This window comes from Schistocerca nitens, chromosome 3 (assembly GCF_023898315.1).
Source record: "Schistocerca nitens isolate TAMUIC-IGC-003100 chromosome 3, iqSchNite1.1, whole genome shotgun sequence".
Classification (NCBI taxonomy): domain Eukaryota; kingdom Metazoa; phylum Arthropoda; class Insecta; order Orthoptera; family Acrididae; genus Schistocerca; species Schistocerca nitens.
Genome location: NC_064616.1, coordinates 219125054 through 219148520, shown reverse-complemented (window position 1 = coordinate 219148520; position 23467 = coordinate 219125054). Strand labels below are relative to the sequence as shown.

Sequence of the window (23467 nt, the reverse complement as noted above, 5' to 3'; positions counted from 1 at the left end):
AGTAGCACACTGTACAAAAAAATGTGTGTACTTGTCCTTTGTCATGATTTGAAATTTAAGTGCCCCCCCCCCAATAAGGGAGCTGATTATGAAAAAGTGAAAATATGTTGTATGGCATCCAAAATTAATGTTTATATAACTTGAAAAATATTTATTGTAATTTGGGCAACAAATAATATGAAGTCAATGTTTGTAAAAACCATCAAATTTACAAATGTTCAAAATTACTGCCAAAAAGTAGCTATGATTTTCAAAGAACTTTATTTATGGGCAACTGAATCTCTTACACCACCCAGCTGTGTAAGGTTTTGTGGTATACAAAGCGTTTTTCAGAGTACCTTGAAGATAAAAAATGTAATGTTGTTAAATTATCACCCTTTGGTACACGTTCAACACCTCCTAGACTAGCCTACCATCAAACAGAACAACCAGTTATCCAGAAGTGACTCTAATGTTCATAGTAGTGAGACAGTGCATCTTCCTGTTTAGAAAAATAGAACTAGAAAAATGACTACCTGCACTTACACATATATTATCAGTTCAAAAATAGACATTTCCATCCGCATCTTCATATTTATTAATATTGATAATATTCAGAGAGTGTAAACATTATATCAGAATGTGTGTTTGGGTGGGTGGAATACTCTTGATGCTAAACTAATGTCTCTCATAACTGCCGCACTTTCATATTACATATTAATTTGATGTTCACAGCTGAGATAAAGATGCCGAGTGGAAATATTGACAAGCCCATCATTGAAGACAATCGTGATGGAACAGTGAGCATAAAGTATGATCCACGTGAGGAAGGACTGCATGAGCTTTCTGTGAAGTACAATGGAGAACATGTCCAAGGTAAATCAATATGAAATGAAATAATGAAACTGGAGCAATCTTAATCTAGTACATAAATTTTCTTTTCGTCTTAATTTGATGGTGCCTACACAAAAATATCTGTATTTAAAAGACTTTTCTTTTCCATCTGTCAATAAATTTAACAGTAATTTTCATGAAAATGCTTTGTAATAGTAACATTGTTTGGATCCACATTTAAACCTGTAGCTGTTTGCTTGTGTAAACTTCCATTACTCAAATGTGTGATATTTTAATAGCAGAACAAACAAATTGTAAAATTTGAGGACTGTGAAAATGAAATAAGAAAATTATGAAATTTAATATTGGATATTTAAAATTAAACATCTTAGTCAAGTAAGTCCAAGAGTTCTGGGAATTATGATAAGAGGCCCAGCTATACGGACTTAAAGACAGACAAATGAAACAATGTATCTGGGTTCGTTTGCTTGTCTTTAAAATTAACTTGTATTTGACTGTGGCAGACAAATACATCATTTAATTTACTGAGCAAGGTTTTGGCATTGGATTTGAGACTCGTAATCATATGAAACAAGTTTCTGTGTTCTGTTACTGAACATTTTTATGTACGTTGCAGTTGTAACTAAGTTAAACAAACAGCAAAGACTTCACTTAATACCAGTTGCTGGACATGAACCATGTGGCCCTTTTCTCCTCCTCTTTTTTTTTAGTAGTGAGACAAGAGTCACCAGAACAAACAAAAATAATGATATATATTTTTTTTATCTGCAGGATCACCGTTTAAATTCCATGTAGACTCCATTACGAGTGGCTATGTCACAGCATATGGACCAGGACTGACACATGGAGTCAGTGGAGAACCTTCAAATTTCACCATATCAACAAAAGGAGCTGGAGCAGGTAATTTTGCTAAAGTGAAATGGAGAAAATACTAGAATCTGCATCAAATAGACACACACAAAAGACCATTTTATACAGATAGCTTCCTTGTTTCTTATCTTCTTGCCATTGCAATACTTTTATAGTTATGCTGCAAATTTGTTATTGGCACAAAGTATTGGAACAGAATCACCTTGCATTTCAGTGGTGTTTCTGTTTCTAAATTTCAACGGTAGAAATAACTTTATTTTTGTAAAAACAGTTTCATTGTACTTCCTGATTATTTTTTTACAATAGAACAAGTAACTAATTTGTATTAGTACTCACTACAATTCAATAATTATTCCATATTGCTCACTTAAAACAGTTTTTTTAGATTACTTACCTCAGGTGGCCTCAACATTGTTTTGTTGTCTAGGCATCTAGCTTTATTTCTAGTGAAACCTGTACACTTATTGAATTAAAGTAACAGAATTTGAGTCTCGGATTTTACATACTTTTTGAGTAAAGTTGTCACTTCCATAAATTTCCTCTTAACAATATATGTAAATGGCAGAAAACATTACATTATTTCTCAGCTTGGACCTATCCCCTCTTGTAATTTCAAACAATATTGAACTGTCTACTGCAATTATAATTATCTGTGCTTGTGAAGTCCATTACCAAGATGTGTTTATGCCTGCAGTTAGGTCCCAATAACAGCTGTGCAGCAGGTAAAGAAATTTGATCCAGAATTCAGTCAGTTGTTGTTGTTGTTCAAATTTGTAGTTTAAATCCTGTTTTTAACAAATCAAATTTTAGTGACTACACGTAATATTGTAACACTCACTTTAGGGCCATCAGCATTTATGAACACAAATAAACTTCTTTAACAACAGACTAAAATTGTCTATCAGTTTACAAAACCAAACAGTAATAGTTAGACAGTCTGATAAAGTCCAAACACTACTATTTTGTACATATTTATATTTGTGATGTCTTTTCTTCTGGACATGTCTGAAAGAGCAGACATGACATATATAAATAAGTACATATAGGGGCAAAATGATATCTTCTGTGTGGACGCATTTATTCATCCAAACCGTTGCAGTACTCAGCTGAATAGCTGTGAGCAAATAGGGGATAATTGACAGAGAACACCACATCTGCATTTGGGCTAGATGGGAGGCATGCTCAGATGGCCTAGGCAGTTCAAGCAACTATTCTAGAGAAGTGGAGCATCTAGGTTAGAGTCGTGGCCCGGCACAGATTTTCACATGTCACCATTGCATTTAATGCATGTGTGTATGCAGCTGAGATGTAAAAAATTTCTTTCATCCTACTATTTTAATATGCATGTGTTAGGCATTGCAGTTGTGGAAACCACACATTTGTAAGTTGAGGCACTATGCAACACAACTATAAAGAGCATTAGTAGTAATTATTCACTCGTAGAGATGTAAAGTGAGGAAACAGCAACTGAGAGTGTCCACCACTGAGCAACCTTATATTTGCCCTTTTGGGAATTTCAAGTCACCAGACTGTGATATTGGTGGTGTTCATATCACAGGGGCCTTTGCCACATGTGGGTGATGTTGCACATACTGATTCATCCGTATTTCCCATTTGCATGTCTGGCAGAGTTACTAAAAATACTTTGGATGTAAACATTAGCTCTGAAATACCTAAAATTATTTGGCCCTTAAGATGACCAGTTCATATGACATAATGCTCTTTGATCGAGCTTGTGAGACACGAAGGTGATAGAGACTCGGGTCAAATTCAAGTGGCAAACTAATGACCATCGGTTGTTACATCAGTCAGCATGAGTGTGTTTTTAAGGCAGTTTCTCATGCTTCTTTTGGCAAATGCTGGGCAAGTCCCCACATTCACCTCAGAGTATACAATACAAAAATGGTAATAACATGATATCACACAGAACTAAGTTAATGCAATTCAGACAGATGACACACAGGACTTACATCACTTAGGTTACATTGACAAATGTGGTGTCAGGAAGGGGATCCAGCCACAAAGTTAAATGATAGAATAAGATTTGCTGAATCCTGAAAAAGTGAGCCCCATATTAAATGGGATAAATGCTACAAAAAAAGTTGCAGAATGTATATGTAGGCATATATAATGCAGTTTGTGTTCAGACTAAGTCTGCTGTTCAGTGGTTGAATTAGTATGTATGTGCTATATTTTTATATCATTCGTTGAATAGCAACAGGCTTACTGATGCTATAAATCAATATTTTGTCAGACTTCACTATGAAACTGAGTAAAAGACCTGGTGTTATTGTTTGCCTTTACTTCATGGCCTTGGCATTAATTCACATTTTGTTCAGATACTTCTAGCAGAGCAGGACAGCATGAATGATGGTTAAATTTATATCACACCAAGTCTCACCTCTCCCGGAGGAGGAGGTGGAAAAAGAAAACTTGAGAACTTAGTGTAGCTGGTTCAGGACAATTTGCTTATAAATAATCAGTGAAATATAATACATAAAGTAGAGTAGTTCCCATAATGAACAGTCTTTGGTGATGGTCACACTTTTTTCCTATCTTGTTTATTGATAAGTGAAAAAATATATTTGATAGAACTACAATAGAAAGTAGTAAGGTTTTGCTTGCTTCAACACCTTGTTATCAATATCAACTGCTTCTGCACATGTTTTGAGTACTCCTTCACTTACGTTCAAAAAAAAAAAAAAATAAATAAATAAATAAATAAATAAATAAAATCAATACTCCAACTACTCGATTTAATAAATTGAATTGACATATCTTGTGAAATGATTATGCTTATTTTTACATACCACTTGTTCCCAAAGTTATGGTTCATAATGCAGTAAAGTAATATGGTTTCAAATGTAAATGTTTTATTTTATATGAAGCTCTCGCATTATTACTATAACTTTTCCTCTGCTCTTTATACTATATATAAGAATATAATTATAAAATATTAGTCCTTCATGGATATTTAACAGCTTATAATATACTATCACTCTTTATCAAGATGCACTTAAATGTCATTTTCTCTTGAGAAACCCCTCGCATTATGTGCAAATCCTTAAACAATCTCTATATATTTCCTTTGTCTACAAACTTTTTATCAATGATAATACAGACTGACTGACTGATTGATACACTATTATTAGGGTTACAATAAAAGCAGTCTGAAGGTGCAGATAACAAACATAATTTAAGGAGTTTCAGCTAACATCTATCTCCTTCTTGCTTGCAAATGATTTGCAGAATCTTCACATGACTTTACAACTTGAAAGTTCAAAAACTAAGCTGTTCTCAAATGCCAAAGACATTCAAAAGTAACAGAAGCCATTCAGGAAACAACCCCTTTGCAAGGAAGGTAATATGCCAGAAATTGATAAAAAGTGAAGTACCTAGAGTTGCCGCTGTATGTCTTGTATTAGTCAATTTCCTCCTCCTGCCCCCTTCTCTCGTACCAATTCCCCCTCCCCATGTCTCCGTTTATCTGCTCCACCCCCCTTCTCTTTCCACATTATCACCCCAGCCTCAGTAGGAGGTTGGTGGTTTTTACCCCCACTCTACTTCATTCGAGATGTTAAGTAATATGTGTACCAAGTTAGGTTGGAGTAGATCCAGGGATTTAGGAGGCGATTTTTCATATGTGTACATACACATCAAATATATTAATATATTTAACACACATTTGTACATTTTTACCTGTATCTCTAGCGAATTTTGCCCTGCAATTCTCTCTCTCTCTCTCTCTCTCTCTCTTTCAGCTTACATTCAGTCCTACTGCCCTCAAAATGTGCTGCGAATAGGTGTACATTGACAAAAAACCAAACTGGAAGACACGCATTGCAGATCTTAAACATCTAAGCTCTGCAACTTCTGCTTTCTGGATAAAAATAAGTTTTGGAGATGAAAATATCAGAAAGTAGACTTGTGTTTTGATTTAATGATATAATATGTGATGTTCACTGTAAAAGTTCCCAAAGACCCCTCTTTAAACAGTAAATTTTGGTGTAGAAAAGTTCTTGTCAAATATAAATCCTTCAGGATTAAAGGAGACTCTGAATACATCAGGATTAAAGGAGACAACTCACCAAAAAACAATAAATGGTCTAGGAAAGTTGTTGTAGATGCTCTTTGGTGAGTTGTCTCCTTTAACCCTGAAGTATTCACAGTACATTTTCTCACATAGGTTTTTTCTCAACAATGAATCAGTTTGGAAACACCACCACCTTTCTTCAGTATAATACTAAAAGGAGGAGAAATGATTTACATTGTCATTCACTCAGCCTTATTGTGACAGCCTTATGAATATTTGGCCACCTACAAAGTGATGTACAAATTCAAGAGATAATAAAACTAACTTCAAACCAAGATGGAACACAGTTACATAAAAATATCTGTATGACTGGAGCCCACAGGGATACCATCTATGTAGGCAGATGAGTTGCTGTAGTATTTAGAAAATAGGAAAAAAATTACTGACGGAAATAAAGACTTTTAGATAGGTTGAGTTGTGCCTGGATAGCTCAGAGTCTCGTTTAAGTCCTGGTCAGTTCAGTATTCATCTGTCAGGAGATTTCACACCTGGGTAGCAGTTTTACCATTGCCACTCAAATTACCATACACCTTACAGTTTACTCTTTAATGTTAGTGGTGTGGTTTTAAGGTTCCATATCACAGAGATTATCATGATAATTATAATCATTATTGTTTCAGGTGGACTGTCATTGGCCGTTGAAGGACCAAGCAAGGCAGAAATTAGCTGTCATGATAATAAGGATGGCACAGTTTCTGTTTCTTATCTTCCGACCGCTCCTGGTGAATATAAAATTTCAGTCAAGTTTGGAGAGAAGCACATAAAAGGGAGCCCTTATAATGCAAAGATCACAGGTATTGTAGCACATTGTTTATATAGATATTATTCATAAAGGTTCTTGTTACCATATTTAACTGGCTTTTAACTTTTACTGTGTATAGACAGCTAATAGTGCTCTCTGTAGTCTGTAAAGTCTCTCTCTCTCTCTCTCTCTCTCTCTCTCTCTCTCTCTCTCTCTCTCTCCCTCTCCCCCTCTCCCCCCCCCTTTCCCCCTATATTTTTGCTCATTAAAATTGCAAAACCGGCAAGGATAGAAAATAATGAAAATTCACTTATTATGTGTGTGCAGTGTAGTAGGAAATAGACAAAATAAAATTTGTACCATTTTTGGGGGTATACATGGTGCAAAATTTAGTACACAGAGTTGCCATCTCTCCAGACTATAACTGAACTAACTCAGCTGGGCATAAATTTGAACTGAGTGAGGAGGACATAAAGGCCAGTTATTCCGTACTGCTTCAGCCTTATTTGAGAGTTCAGCAGTCACAGTGGTTAGTGAGCGGTGGTGAGCCAGTTTTTCAGCAACCTATGTCCAGATGTTTTCATAGTGTGAGAGGCATGGAGAAAATTGTAGCCAGGACAATAGTCACACCTTCTGTATTGAGACATGTCAGGACAGCATGGGCAACTGACTTTCTTGTGTTACCATTTTGAAAGATGATGTAATGGAGACCTGTAAGATAAAGCATAGCCATCAACCTTTACATGTCAGAAATAAGATGATGATCATCCTGTTGTGTACCCAGTGGCTATCAAGCCAGGTCTGGGGCCTGTATGATGACGACAAATATAATTTGGAAATGTTTGTTCTCCTCAGAGCCTCTACACATGGATATATCTGCCTTGATGCTGTATACCCAATCAAGACTCATACAAAAAGATGTGGTGATTCTGCTCCTTTGTCAACTATAGTTGATGGGGGCACCACTGTCTCTCTGCTGCTGCATCAAATGTAGTTGTTTTAATGGTCACTGTGCAGGCAGTCTGTGGTGTTCCACAATCCTCACACTGTCTGTATGGATACTTGTCTCGAAGCAAACACCTTTTGTGACTCAAGGTGTGTGATGCAGTGCTGCAGAGCTGAGGAAACAGTATGTAGTGTCTCTCAGGCACTAGTCATGAGGGCAGCTGAGATCCTGCATGGCGTTGTGACCCTCCTGAAACTATTTATTTCATATTCATGTGACAGCCATAGGATCCCAACTGCTGTGAGCAGTAATGTTACAGAAAGATAAACTGTAGTTTTTGATAGACCATTATCTTACTGCTGCTGAAACCTGATGTGATAGTACATGTTTCTCCTACCTGTGTGAGGCATAGCACGATATTCTCACAAATAACCAACCAAAACCCAAATTTCTGAATACGAATCTCATCTTACAATCGTCCCTTATATACAGAATGTAAACAGCATTACTCTTAGCTGATCTGTGTGGGTGCGCTAAATGACATTCATTTGCATATCCAGCCATGTAGTAAACTCCATCCAATTGAACTTCTGTTGTATGTCATCTTAAGGGTGCTATAGTTCACGATTTTATGTGAATTTCTGTATTCTGGTGCCAAATATTTCTAACATCTTTATTGGCAACCTCCAGCAATAAATAAGAGCTAAAAGGCGTGCCACATATATTTGTACTATAAATTAATTGCTGTTAATATTTCAAGGACTATCTATTATCTACAGGGTGTGACAGAACTGACTAAGCAGTTTTAAGGAGCAATAAAAAGTAAATCTGGATGTATAGAGAGAAAATGTTTTTATTTTATAAATTAGTACAATATACCATTTTACATTCATTTAGTTTTGAAAATAATGTCCTCAAGATGGCAGCCGTTCACATCAATACATTGTTGTAGACGATCCATGAAGTTTTGAGCAGCTCTTGCACACACATCGCGAGGTATGGCATTCACTTCATCAATAATCTGCTCTTTTAACTCTGATACAGTGTGAGGGTGGCTTTTGAAAACCTTTTTCTTCAGATATCCCCAAATAAAGTAGACACAAACTCTGAAATCTGGTGACCGTGTGGGGCACCCAACATCACCCCTCAAAGAGACGAGGCATCCTGAAACATTTCTGTCAAAACATAAAGTGAAATTAGAGCTGTTTGAACAGTAGCTCCACCCTGTTGAAACCACAAGTCCCCCAGTCCTTGTTCTTCAACAATCTCTTCCATTCTGGGATGCAGAAAATTTTGCAACATTGGAACATCACATGTGGAATTTACTATCAAGGTCGCTCTTCCCTCCTCAAAAAAGTAAGGACCTATGATGTCAGATTGTGATATGGCACACCACACTATCACTTTAGTAGAATGTTGTGGGTTCCAGGACTTAATTGTGTTTGCATCAGGAATGGCATTGTTGCGTGGAATGTTGAACTGTCGCCGAAAAACTCGTTGTGTAGCGATCACAGATCTGTTGTTTTCATAATAAGGGTGAACAGCAAAACCACAATGTGCACCTGTCCAGACCATGTTGGCTATTGAAATGGGGTCAGTGATTGAACAAAGGCAGACCATGTGCAACTGCCTAGCCCTACCACAGCACCAGCAGTAATCGATAGAAACTCATTAGTCGGTTCTGCCGCACCCTGTACTAATATTCTTGTGTGGATCATCAGGAGAGTAATAGAAAAATTGGGGAATAGTAAGTGCAACATTAAGTGGATTACATAAATCAAGGAAGATATGGATGAGCTACAGATTACATTGGAAGACTTAAGAAACAAAACTGACAAAATCAGGAAACACACACAAACAAACCAAAATGCAAATGAGAATCAACAAACAGACAATAGGAAGGGTGATTTCCAATGAAGAAAGAAGGATGAGATCCAAGAGAATGAAGTAGTACTCGGCTGACAGGAAACTGAAAAATTCTTTGTATAAAGATGGTTAGAGTGGTCCAATGAAGGCCATAAAATGTAAATAATTATAATAATAATAATAATAATAATAATAATAATAATAATATTCTTGTGTAAATTTTACATACAAATTACAAGATACAGTAATCGCAAAGTACAATGGTATGATCTGCAGCTGATAAAAACTAGTTTTTCCATGTATTAATTAAGATTATTATTACTTGTAACCATTTTAAATATGAAAAGAGTAAAGCATATGCATTTAATTTTAGTTAAGTAGTCTACCGTAAGTGATAGTAATAAGTGTACCTTGCAGACACTTCTGTAAAGAACAGTTCTCCTTACTGATGGTTTTTCTTCATTCATTTTACACTCCTCATAGTTATCTTTCTTGATGCAGTGTAAAAGTATGGCTTTAGAATAAAGCATTTCACTATCATAATGGGTCATTCCACGTCAAAGGGACCAATATTTAAAAAAAATATGTCTCAATGTGACCATCTCAAAATCTAATGAAATTAAGTGTGAAGATTCTACTTGGTATTTCAGTCCAGTATCTTCAATGGTTCAGTTATAAAGAGAGGCTACTCACCTTCGCATCTTATACGAAGGTGCAAATGTGTCAAGTTTGCTAGGCTTTTTTAGAAGTTCTAGCACACATTTGGTCATTTGCTTTACCATACATAGACAACTTTTTATGCTGAATTACACCATGGCAAAATGTGTGATTTAACCACACCTATATATAGATACAAGCTTCTAAAATGGTTAAGAAATTTGTCGTGCTATTCTGAGAGCCAAGGTTTGACCGACCACTGCTACTTTTCATATGAACCAATCGCACCAAAACTTCAGGAGGTTATTCCTACCTATGATGTCTATATATGGATCAAATTTAAAAAACATTGGATGCTTAGAAGAAAATATATGCATCTGCAAAATTGGCTTTTTTTGGGGGGGGGGGAGGCAATATCTCTACTGTGTGTTGTTCAATTCTCTTTCTCTTGTCATAGCTGGAAAGAGCATGCTTTAAGCTTTCAAAGCTACATTGTTTAATTTCTGGATCTTGCATATTGATGAGTAAGGATACCTATTCAAAAGTAGGGAAAATGGGTTATTAATAAATACAAAAAATTAATACAATTTGAAGTTGTAAATCAAAAAATGTGTAATTGTAATGGCTTTTAATGGTATAGGATTTGCCTGTGGTTTAAGGAATGTAACTGTGTTAATAAGAAGTGTTTTTACATTATTTTACAGTATAGAATATAAAATAATAAAACCTGAGAAAATGCTCTTAAGATTATAAAATCTAGAAGGTCATAATGGAATACTATGTTGCTTTAGAGCCTTTTAGCCCTACAAAGCATGGTGGTGCATATATGCCCTGTCATTTAGTTTCCATCAGCATTACGAAGCATCAGTAGTTTTTAAGGCTCTATCCTCGCATTTGTGATACATTGCTGAATCACCATTTTCAGTAGTTGCTTTCATTATTGGCAATTTTCACTGTGTCAGTCTTCTGTGTGGTATAATCTTTGGCATTGACATTGTACAATCTTAGTGTTGAGTACTGAGTGCTTGAATAATCAATCATCATTGTTGTTGCTGAAGGTTAGCACTAAAACAATTTGTTTTGATGGCTCAATTTCTATATTTTGGCCCAGTTTCTATATTTTATATACAAACAAGACTGAGTCTTCTGTGCTTCAAACCTGGATATTCATGAGTTTTCGAAATTGCTCGTTATAGCTTAATAAATTATTGTATAAAATGAACCAAGAGTCCCCTTCACCCAATTACTTTGGTGGATCAGATGGAACTGATTGTCATAAGTCATCACCATTCTATTATAACAAAAGTTAACTACAATCAGTCAAGGAAATGTTACCAATGGACAGGAAGCTTCTATGACATAGGTCTGGGCTTGATTTTACTGAAGATGTCCAAATCTGTTCATAACATAATGCCTTGTTGAAGACAAAATTTTAGTGCCTGCAGAAGACTTGCTGCAACCCATTTGGTAAAGAAAAACTCGTAACCGAGAAGACTTTAACAGCAGTAACCATTGGAATGTCTGATAGGTTGAAGTTAATGACTAATGAGGTTTTTAAATGTGGTCAGAAAATTTGTACCAAATGTAGAAACGAAGTGGCCCAAAAATAATTGTCCCACCAGGATAAGCAAGAATCACCATCCACTGAAGACATGGATGTTTGTTGATGCTTGCTTTACTGCTAATACTTCATTATCATCACTTGGAGACTCACAATTACAGCTTCAATGGATCAGCAAAAGCAATTGGATGAGATACATAAAGCACAAAGTTCTGAAAGCCCAAGGCAGCATTACTAAGGTAATTGCCACAGCTGCTGTTGTGAGCCAAGTAGATATTGCTCAAATACAAATGGAAGAGTGCTAAAAATATAAAGATATGAATATCTTAATTGAAGAACTTAAGATTAAGCTTCAGGCTTCAAGAAATGGCAGTAAAGTTCAAATTTTGACCCTGGCCCCAAATAGCTGGACTATTCAAAAAATGGCTAAAGAATTTGCTGTTTCGACTAAAATGGAAAATAAGTCTAGGAAACTAAAGATAGAAGATGGGATTTTAGCAGCATCTGCAGACCGAAAAAAGAAAAAGCGCAATGATGAACTAAACCAAAATGTCCTTTTTTTTTTTTTTTTTTTTTTTTTTTTTTTTTTTTTTTTTTTTTTTTTTTTTTTGGAGATGTTGAGTTTTTTGTTTACGGCCAGACAAAAAGGACTGTGTTGCAGTAAGAGTAAATAGGAAAAAGATTCACAAGCAGGAACACCTGCTCCTTTGAAACCTGAAAGAAATGTTCATTGTGTATTGTAAGCAGTATGAAAATCAACTGAGCTTCTCAAAATTTTTTGTGCTCAGCTCAAAATGATGCACTACATTGGTGCTTCTGGATCACATTCAGTATGTGTATGTGCAGTTCATCAAAATGTCAAATTAATGTGTGAGGAATGTCCAGAAAAACTACAACTAGAGGCTTTTCTTGAAGACGCTTTGAAAGACTATGACCCTGAAGAAACAATTTAATATCACAGCAATGGGTGTACACACACACACACACACACACACACCCCTCCCTCCATTGTGATACCACTGCTGTCCATGCCTTTCGAATGAAGTTAAAAGCATATTTAAAGACAAACATTGTGAACATTTATTACTTTAGTGATGGTTCAGTTGCTCAATATAAGAATTTCAAAAATTTCACTAATTTACTTCTGCTCAAAGTGATTTTTGGCATACCTGCTGAATTTTTTTTTTTTAATTTTATTTTTTTAAAAAACAAGCCAAGGCAAATCACCTTGTTATGACATTGTGGGAACAGCAAAAAGACTAGCAGCCTGTGCTAGTTTGCAGAGGCCCTTAGGCAACCAGATATTGACTTCATATGATTCATTCAAATTCTGTGATGATAGTATTCCAGGCATAAACTTTTTTTATATACCAAAATAAGATTTTGAAAAAATTCCACCTTATTATGATGCAAGGTTTGTCAGGGAACATAAAATATCTGGAACAAGAGAAAAACATCAGTTTAAGCCAATTAATTGTAATCGGCTCAAAGTAAGCAGAGTTTCCAATGATGCTACAGCATTCACAGTTAATGCCTCTGAGGCAGATGAAAAAATTGCAGCAGCCTCAATTGTGAGTTTAAAACCAGGACAGTATGTTGCTTGTATGTATGACAATTTTTGGTGGGTTGGAAAAGGGTGTGAAATTTCGCATGAACAACAAGATGTCCTCCCCAGCTTGATGCACCCACATGTTTTGCTCGTTCCTTCCACTGGCCAACTGCTAAAGACACCTGCTGGATTCCTGAGCAACATATTTTCATGACTTTAGAAGCACCACCACCACCATCATCATAATAATCATCATCAGGAAGACAATACAGTTTTCCTCAATCTGTCCATGTCAAAATTGTAGAACTATTTAACCAAAACTGGAACTGACTATTAAGTGTTTTTGTTTTGCAAGTTTGCTGTGTTGTGTATTATGCTTGTTTTATGGCATATGTTAAAATAATGTTTGAAACTTATTTATATACTTAAAAAATTTAAATGTGGGACTTAATGAGCAAAATATTTTACTTTTCAATCTTCTTGAAGTGCTAAAATAATAACATTTGAAATGTATTCTTACCATCAATATGCAAGATCCAGAAATTAAACAGTATAGCTTTGAAAGCTTAAAGCATGCTCTTTCCAGCTATGGCAAGAGAAAAAGAATTGAACAAAACCCAGTTGAGATATTTCCCCCCAAAAATACTCAAAAATTTTCACATAGAAAATGTTGGCCGACTTTGCAGGTGCATATATTTTCTTCTAGGCATCCAATGTTAATTAAATTTCATACATGTATAGACATTATAGGTAGGAATAACCCTCTGAAGTTTAGTTGTGATTGGTTCATATGAAAAGCAGCAGTGGTCGGTCAAACATCGGCTACCAGAATAGCATGACGAATTTCTTAACCACTTTAGAGGCTTGTATCTATATATATGTGTGGCTGAATCACAAATTTTTGCTGTGGTGTGCTTCACCTAAAAAAGTTGTCTATGTCTGGTAAAGTAAATGACCAAATGTGTGCTAGAACTTTAAAAAAAGCCTAGCAAACTTGACACATTTGCACCTTCGTATATGATGCGAAGATGAGTAGCCTCTCTTTAAAAGCCCCTAAAAATTCAATCATTGAAGATACTGAATTGAAATTTGGTATATGACCATCAAAGACCATACAGAACCTTCACAGCAAATTTCATTAGATGTGGAGATGGTAGAGTGGGAACCTCTGGTCCCCTTGACTTGGAATGACCCCAATGTTATTGAAAGTGTTAAAAATAAATAAGGAACCACACCCTTGTGGTATTCATTCAAGGCTTTACATTTAGTATATAGTGAAATTATGCACATTTTTAGTTTGAATTTATTATGGATCTTTCAGGAATCATCAGTGATGTAAAACATACAGTAAAACCCCCCTTTTTACACTTTTCAGCGTACTGACAAAAAAAAGGTATAAAATATAAGATATCACAGGAAACCCATGTGAAAATTAATAAATTACTCTTACTGCATTCTCTTTATATTGTTCTAAATATGAAATTAATACCATTTAACTTTTGCTTTTGGAAAAAAACCTGAAATAATTGTTTTTATTTCTTTCCAATGGTTATTAGCTCTAATCTTTTGTGAAACCACATTAAAAAGATATTTGTGCTCTGATGTGAGACTTTTTATTGGTATCATTTTAAATTACAGTAAATGAAGCTTGTAACACAATATTTGTTAAAACACTAAAGTTTGCAGTCTACATAAATGGAAACAATGGGCACGAAATCTGCAGTTTATTGCCAACAAGATCACATACTTCAGACCATCCTGGGAGAGGAAGAGTGCAGAAATTGCCATCATGTTATGGAGCATCTTGAGGAGTAATGTTTTGTCTGACATCAGGTCACACCAACCTAAGACTGTGTGCCTAGTATGGATTAGCATATTTCACGCAGAAGTAACTATTAGTGAAAGCTCATTATAGAGATGGCTGTCTTCAAAAGTGGTGTTTATTTGCATAAATGACTGTGAAATTAATTTAAAGCTGGTGTAGTAAAACACAGTGAGCAGAAGGAAGGTTGTTACTAGAGTCAGTACTGTTAGATCGCTATTATCATTAAGGCAGTGACTCAGCATATTTCCCAACCTTATGAACACTGTGAATGTATAATACAGGCAGCTCTGATCCAACACCCTGACAGTGAAAATCTTGCCTAACTGTGGTAATGTTATGTTACATTATCAGCAACTTTGCTTATAGTCTGTACTTCCTGCTTTGTTCCAAGGCTGACTTTCAGCAGGAATATAGTACACTCTTTGCAGAAATCTCTGTTAAAATCAATGTGAAAGGTTGGGATAACACCAAAGCAAACTTAGTGTGGGAAATGTGTAACACAGAATTATTAATGATGGGAAACTATTGCATTGAAAGAATAAGACTTCTGTTGGGACTGACAAAAATGAGTGTAAAAATTGGGAAAACGTAAAATATGGAAATGTAAAAACAGGGGTTTTACTGTAGCTTGTTGTTTTTGCTTAAGTCATCCTACCAATTATGGATACACATAAATAGGTGGACGGCATAATCATAAATTTCTGAAGATGTTTGGTGCTATATCACTCTTTAAAATGATAATACAGATGTTAACATAAAAAACTTTCAACATGTGTGGTGGGCTCACTTTCTTAAGTTGTAGAACTGAGTATGTTATCTTAAATAGTAAGTGTTCATCAGACACGAATGTGATGTTAGTAATTCCTCAAGGAAGTATGGCAGACCCACTATTATCTAAGTAGCATATATGGTGCGATCACAAAACGTGGTGAATGATTTTATCAGAAACAAAATAAGCTTATATGGAATTTTATTTAATCTCCTTTAAAGTATCGTCTTTGCAAACAATGCACTTATCCTAATGTGTAGTCAATGACAGGAAGCATTTCTGGACGGCTCCATTTGGAAGAATGTTCAGCTGTTCTGTTATGACCCTCTCAATGTCACAAATGATGGCAATATGTTTTTCTTTAAGCACAGTTTTAATTCGTGGGAAGAGCCAGAAGTCGCACTGTGCTAAACCTGGTAAGCAAGGTGGATGTGGTCAGACAAGAACACTTCAGGCAAAAACTTGTGAATAAAAAGGTGTTGCATGGCACATTTTTATTATGAAGCAGGAAGTCAGTGGCCCATTTTTTGTGGTCTTTTTCTTCGTACATCATTTTACGAACATTGCAGTACACCTTTGTAAAATTCGGCATTTACATTTATTCCACTTAGATTGAACTCTGATCACACTGTGCCCTCATTATGGGGGGGGGGGGGATTATTTGATTAAGTTTTCGACTCATGTGCTTTTTTAAGAGTGAATAGAGTCACTGATTATCCATAGTGAACTCTGAATTTTTTACTCAGGATCATACTGATATACTGATAGGCCCAAGTTTCATCTCAAATTATAATTTTGGACATGAAGTCCAGATCTGAATGAAGACTGTCCTTCAGCTCCATGCAAACTGACACACAATTTCCCTTCTGTTTGTCACTCAAAATCTAAACTAATGGTAGTACCTCTGACAGGAATTGATTAGAAACATCTCCCCTGAGACCATTGCAAACATATTCATTCTTCGGATTTTTAATTGTTCTTATTCATAAACTTGCTTCTTAACATCAAATATTGGATACTGGTGCATGTTATGGTTGCTGGACATCCTAGTTGAATATTGTCAATGTTGAATCAGTGAATAAAAATTGTAGACACAGTCTAAGAATACCATAACAACGAACATTTGACCATATGATCATATCTGTCTGCTTTTAACCTGTCTCCAGTCTGACAAGTGTTTCCAATTGCAGTTTTTCCAGTGATATTGACCCTGTTGGGCTAAGTTGGCTATTAAAGCCATCTTTCAAACCTGTCACTCTCATAACACCAATTACATCCTGCCCTTAAACAAATAGTTATCTGTCAACTGTGGATGACTTGAATGGATTACAATGCTACTTGTTTAAGATGGTTTTGTGCTACACGACTGTGATAACATGCTTAACTCTTGTCAGTCACTTTGTGATCTCCTGAATTGGTACAGTTGCAAATTTTCCTAACATAAGTGGATAGTTACCACTATACTTTGAGAATGAATGATTAATCTATTATTTGTGTAATTCCGTGCTGTACTGCAAAATATTTGTCAATCCAGAATAATTTGTCCGATTCATAAAAGTCCTTGAAATTAGTTTAATAACAATCTCTGTTTTTCTTAGAATCTGTAATAAGACAGTCTCAATTTTTTTTTCTGTTGAAATTTTATGACAACAGTGTCATTATACTTACATGACTTAAATGACAGAGAAATGGCTGTAATCTGTACTGTACTTGTTTGGATATGTTAATTTTTGAGAGATTTCTTTTTATTTTTGCACACAGGTGAAGGTAGGAAAAGGAATCAGATTTCTGTAGGTTCGTGCAGTGAAGTGTCCTTCCCAGGTAAGGTGACTGATGCTGACATCCGATCTTTGAATGCGTCAATTCAAGCACCAAGTGGCCTTGAAGAGCCTTGCTTCTTGAAAAGACTGCCAAATGATAATATCGGTAAGTGCCTCTGAAACTATGTTATTTCTGATGTTAAATGACATTTGTCAATTAAATATACATTTTACTGAGTACTTGAAATAAAATTTCTTCAATTATCATATTTACATTACTCTAGATCAAACAGTGGAAAGTCGTGGTCAGAATATCAATAGCATTGTGAAAAGGATAGATTGCTACTCACTGTAAAGATGACACACTGAGTTGCATTTTAAGCTAGACTACTTAAATTTCAAATGTGTAAGTACTTTAAAAAGTATATGACAACTCATGGTGATTTCATGTGGAGAGGGTAAGTGCAAACTGATTTTATTCCCTTCTAAGACATATTCAAAAAGGCTCCTTTCAGTGACAAATATCTCAAGGGAGCTGTGTCTCATAGTCTCAATTTCTGAATCCAAATGCAGCCAGTGGATTAAATTAATGGAAGAGCTGGATTTGGGAAGAAACAGCTACAGTGCCGGGATGTTACTTAGACACCTCTGCGATGACAAAACTAAGCCCTCAATACATAGCAACATTTCCACAAATGAAAGTGCAGGTCCACTTGTGGTGAGCAGCATGATCTGATCAGAGTACTGAATAAAAGCAAAAATATGGAGAAAAGCAGAGTCCTTAAACTATTCAAGCCATGCAAGAACACAAGTGATACCAACAACTACAAGGACTTTATTGTGTCATTTATACAAGATCTTAGGATGAATGTTTTTGAATTGACCGTCTGACGGGGTAGACTCATTGCTAATACCAGAACAAGAAGACTTTTGACCAGGAAGAGGTACTTCCCAATTACTGCACCTCTTCAGTGGGCTAGCTTTTATTGACTTGACATGGGCCTACAACACAGTGCCTTGCTGTACACTCCTTAGTAAAGTCTATAGAGTGACAAACAACTATTAACTCATTCAAATGATTTAGTGCTTTCTGAAGAACAGACATTTTTTCATTGAAATGAACTAGTTCCTATACTCTGTAACATCTACACTATTGATAAGCCGTGCCCACAAGATGCAAAGAGGTTTTTTTGTAAACATGATGTTGCACTATCTGCTTGAAAGGCAATGTTTGAAGGTGCTGAAGGTAGGTTCAAATCCAGGGGAGTTGTGCAGATTGTTTTCTTACTCCCAAAAGAATCATGTAAATCAGTACACTGCTTTGCTCCAAAATATCCAGGAGTAACTCTTGACTGATGACCCACCTATAAGAAACACTGCTTAAACACCAAAAGGAAGGTATCAGTAAGGCACAATATTCTCTGGAAATTATCTGGAACAACCTGGGGCCACATCCGCACATCTTAAGATCTTCAGCCACAGCTCTTTGTTATTCAGCTGCAGAATACACCTGTCCCATTTGGTGCAGATCTAACCAAGTGAATCAAGTAGATGTTACCTTAAATGAAATCCAGACTCATTACAGCAGATGTCTACTATGAGTGTGCATCCAAACTGGAGAAATCTAAGACACTGAATTTGGGGACCTATTCTTTATATGGGTATCAGTTGGCAAACCCAGAGGCCCAAGTTAAGAAAGAGCTTCCTTCATTTGACAGAAAGCCTCATTTAACCATCTTCATACATCAGACAAAATACATGGCATTCCTGATCCAGCCACCTTGCCGTGTGGGTGATACCTTCTGATAACTTCCCTTCAAATCACAAGAAAAGTTGGTCCATATGGAAGATGATAAACAGGCTGCACCCTGGCATTGGCAGAATGAAGATAAAATTGAGAAAATGGGGATTTTTGTGCAACTTCTCATTATGTGAGTGTGGTGAAGAACAGACAAGAAACCACCTCGTCTGCAAACTGTGCCCAAGTACATACTCTCTGCAGAATATGACTGATGTCACCAAGGAAGCATGTGAATTACCTACATACTGCTCACACCATATGCAATATGTATTTGTGTAGCATATAATTAACTGATGCCATTACCTGTTATTAGAAATGTTAACACTTCTGGTATCAATTTTTTTGGAGTATTTTTGTTAATGGTTGTGAAACTGCTGTAACTTAGTGTGCGTTTCTGACATGATTAAACAAACTTCAAATTTATAGTTTCTAAAAATGGCACTTGAACTTTATTGGAGTTTAGATGTTTGTATCTAATTTCCACTAAATATTGAAGCAAGACATTTTCAGAGCTATATTTAATTTTGCAAATAGTATCTGAAACACTAGAAAAAGTATTGGATTTATCATGCAGATTAAAAAAAGTTTCTCACCATTTGCTTGCATGCAATGGTGGTTTGATAAGTCTGGTAAAAAAGCAAGAAAAATTTTGTTTCATAAACAACCGACATTACTTCTCGACGTAGCCCCCTGTGAGGGATACATGCTTGGTCCAGTGATCCTCCAGCTTTTTCATCCTATCAGAAAAATAGGTTCTGCCAAACTCTGCAGAATACTCATAGACTGCAACCATCATTTCCTCATTTTGTGAAAATTTCTTTCCTAAAAGCTAAAGTTTTGAGTTTGGTATTGTGAAGTAGTCACTTGTGGCTAATTCTGGTGAATAGGCCAATAGGGTGGATGAGGAACCAATTAAAAGCCCAGTTCATGCACTTTTGCCATTGTTATCCCTGATGTTTGGGATGGGCATTAGCATGGTGATAGAGCACCTTTTTGTGTACCAACCTTGGTCATTTTTCAGCCAGTGAAAGTTTCAGCAATCCAACAATAAAGCATAATAAGGTCCACTTATAGTTCCACCTTTTTCCAAATGATCTATGAAGATTATTCTTTGGGAATCCTAAAAAAAGGAAGGGTGGCCATCACCTTACTAGGTGAAAAAAATGGTCTTTGCCTTATTCTGTGCATTTTCACCAGCACGTATCAATTGCTTTGACTGTCATTCTAACCCATCTGGCTAATCATGGAACTAGGTTTCGTCAACAATCACACATCAATGCAAAAAGTCTTGCAGGTTGCAATTAAACATCACCAGACATTGTGTTGAATTGTTGTACTAGATGCACTTCTGGTCGACTATGAGCAATCACGGCACCCACCTTGCACACAGCGTCTTCATAGCCAGTTCTTGTGCAGGATATTATGCACTTGCTCAGTTGAGATGCCTACAGTCTCAGAAATCTTACAAATTTTAATTCTGCAGTCCTGCATTATCGTATCATAGATTTTGTCAAGGGTTCCCTTTGTGGTGACCTCATTTGTAGGGGCAGAGCATACTTCTTCGGTGCTTGCCCAACCACATTTAAATTCATCAATCAAAAAGTAAATGGTCTTCAGTGATGGTGCAGAATCCACGTGAACTTCATCTAAATCTGTTTTGATTTGTGAGGCAGTCCAACCCTTCAAATGATAATGTTTAAATAACAGCACAAAACTTGGTTTTCTCCATTTTCAGTTGCAGTTAACTCATTGACCAGTTCAGAATAATCAAGCCTATCAAACATGAAGGCACCTCAAAAATGTTTCATTCTTTCATGGAAATTTACCAGACTTATCCAACCATCCTTGTCTGTTTTTATTGTTAATTATGGAACCACATAACAATTAGAAGATTTTAGGGGGGCAGAATGGTTTTTGCCTATAAACATTTTGCAGTGAAAAAACTTTGCACAAGTAAAGGTACAAAAGAATTTAATTGATAATTTGAGCTAATTTTGTGTCCAGCCAGCTGAAATCTTGAGACTTGTAGCAAATAAAGGCTGATTTTTCCCTCAGTTTTTCAAAAGAGTTTTACGTACCAGTCTATAGGAAACAAATTTTCCAGTACTCCTAGGTATTAGAGATAACAGATAACAAGGATTCAGATTTTACAAACAGCTGGACTATAAAATTACAGTGAGCATGACGAAAAAATTTCTTAATAACAGACTCCAGAAGTCAAGTTGAGACTAGCAAATGTATAAAATGAATTAAATGCTCTGAAGCTGAAAATATCTCCTCATTTATATTCCTTGTGGTAGGTTTGGAAATCCATGGTGGAAATATCAATGGCAATGTTCACATCAGGTCTGGACGTGCACAGATAGACTAATGATAAAGATGATGCCTTGTGATAAACAGGAAATTTGGGTTAGCCCCAGTCTGGTACAAATTTTCAGTTGCCCCTACATAACAATTAATATGAAATGTGTTCAGCGGTACTGTAGAACATACGGCTGCTTACAGAGAGATGTCTGGTAGAAGGAAGCTTGGACAGTGGACAGGCCAAAGTGGAAGTCTGTAAACCAGTTAACAGGAAGTTGTTGTCAACAGTACTGTCACACTCAATCCATGTAATGTACACTGCAAACATAATCCAGATAGCACAGTGACATTTTCTGTATCTGGGTGGTGGATAGCTTTAGTGAGCAGCATGATGGCCAATGAAAAAAGTAAAGTGATCAGGCTGTGATGCCAGTTTTTAGTGGCTACATGATGCCACAGATTATACCTACCATACACGGTATGGCCAATCACACTGGTCAGCAGTATGATACCCTTTTGGCCTGGTAGATAGTGTTGGAAGTGGTGTGTACTGTGCTTTATGGGTTATTGAGGGAGTAGAGCAGTTGCCCTGGTGTCCAGTAGCTAGATATCAATGGAGTTGACTATCCTGATGTCCTGCAGACATAGTGATGGCGGACCTATGTTGCATGTGGCATCTGCCTACTCGGAGTGCTCTGCTGCCAATTGTTATTGCCCAAAATACACCATTCTATGTCCAGTATATGTGATAGCTGAGGCCTGGTGAAGAGTACCGGTGCTTGGTAATGCATCAGTCATTGATCCTGCAGAAGGTTGGGTCTGTAGCAGGTGATCAGGCGGCTGTTGTGTGTGTGCCAGGTGGGATTGGATGGGGGAGGCAGAGGCACCTGTGGGACCTCCCTGGTGGTGGTTTCATACATAATGTGGAACTGGGATGCTGCCACCACAGCACATGTCCAGGACTGAGCTTTCATAAAGTTTCAAACCCACACCCACATCCACACCAGGGCTCCAGGCAAGAAGGGCACTGGAAGAGGTACTCGCAGTGGTCCTTCTTCAGAGTGTAGAAAGTGGAACAGTGTTTGCTGCTGGTGGCTGCGCATGGTCTCTGCTGGGATGCTCCTTTGATGTGTGTGGTCCTCTATGTTATAAGAAACAGGGGGCAGGAGGCTTAGAGGTATTCTCTCAAACTCTTTCCAAGACAGATAATGCTGCATTTATTCAGTTGTGTATCCTCTGGCATTTCCAATGGTTAACCTATTTTTATGCACTTAGTTGCGTCAGACAAGGTTTCATCAGTGCTCATTATCTGAGCTATGATGTGTAGCACTTCCAAAATGTTTTAATAAATTCCTGCAACCCCATGTGTAGACTGAACAGACTATTTTTATCTTTATCAAATGCTAAATATTTCCCCATTGGAAGTTGTGACAGTGGACCAGGATTCACATATTTACTTGCAGACTTTTAATATATTATATAATTTTAGGAGCTGTGATATGGAGCCCATTGTTGTAAATGTGCTGAGTGGTTTTTCTGAAATATTGACTTTTGAGCCAAACAACAGAAGCAGCTTGTGGTCAGTTGATAAGTGGAATTTTGTTCTGCATAAATAAAAGTAGAATTTCTTTGTGGCAGAAACTATAGCTAATGACTGTCCTGATCCATCTATGCCAGCAATGCTCCAAGGCCACATTGTGAGGCATCTCTTTCCACTACAAGTATCTTTTCAGATACACACCCAAAAGATGATGGAATATCTTTCCAGATGTGTAGGTGGCCAGGGCATGATTCTGCTCTTGGTTTTTTCTTATTGTCGGAAATGCTTTTTCATATGCCTTTTAAATATGAATGTAATGCTCTTCCATTGTAAAAGGTTTAAGTAAAGCA

At 36.5% G+C, this 23467-nt stretch overlaps 1 protein-coding gene across 2 annotated transcripts in view; it reads left to right on the top strand.

The window, feature by feature from the left end:
* The window catches only part of LOC126248178 (filamin-A), a 564033-nt gene that overhangs the window by 504498 nt on the left and 36068 nt on the right, over positions 1–23467 (top strand). For both annotated transcript variants that reach the window (XM_049948949.1, XM_049948948.1), the window contains 4 exons: positions 715–855; positions 1606–1734; positions 6418–6591; positions 17474–17638. In XM_049948949.1, the coding sequence (XP_049804906.1) occupies positions 715–855; positions 1606–1734; positions 6418–6591; positions 17474–17638 (609 nt within the window). The remainder of the gene's footprint in view (positions 1–714; positions 856–1605; positions 1735–6417; positions 6592–17473; positions 17639–23467) is intronic.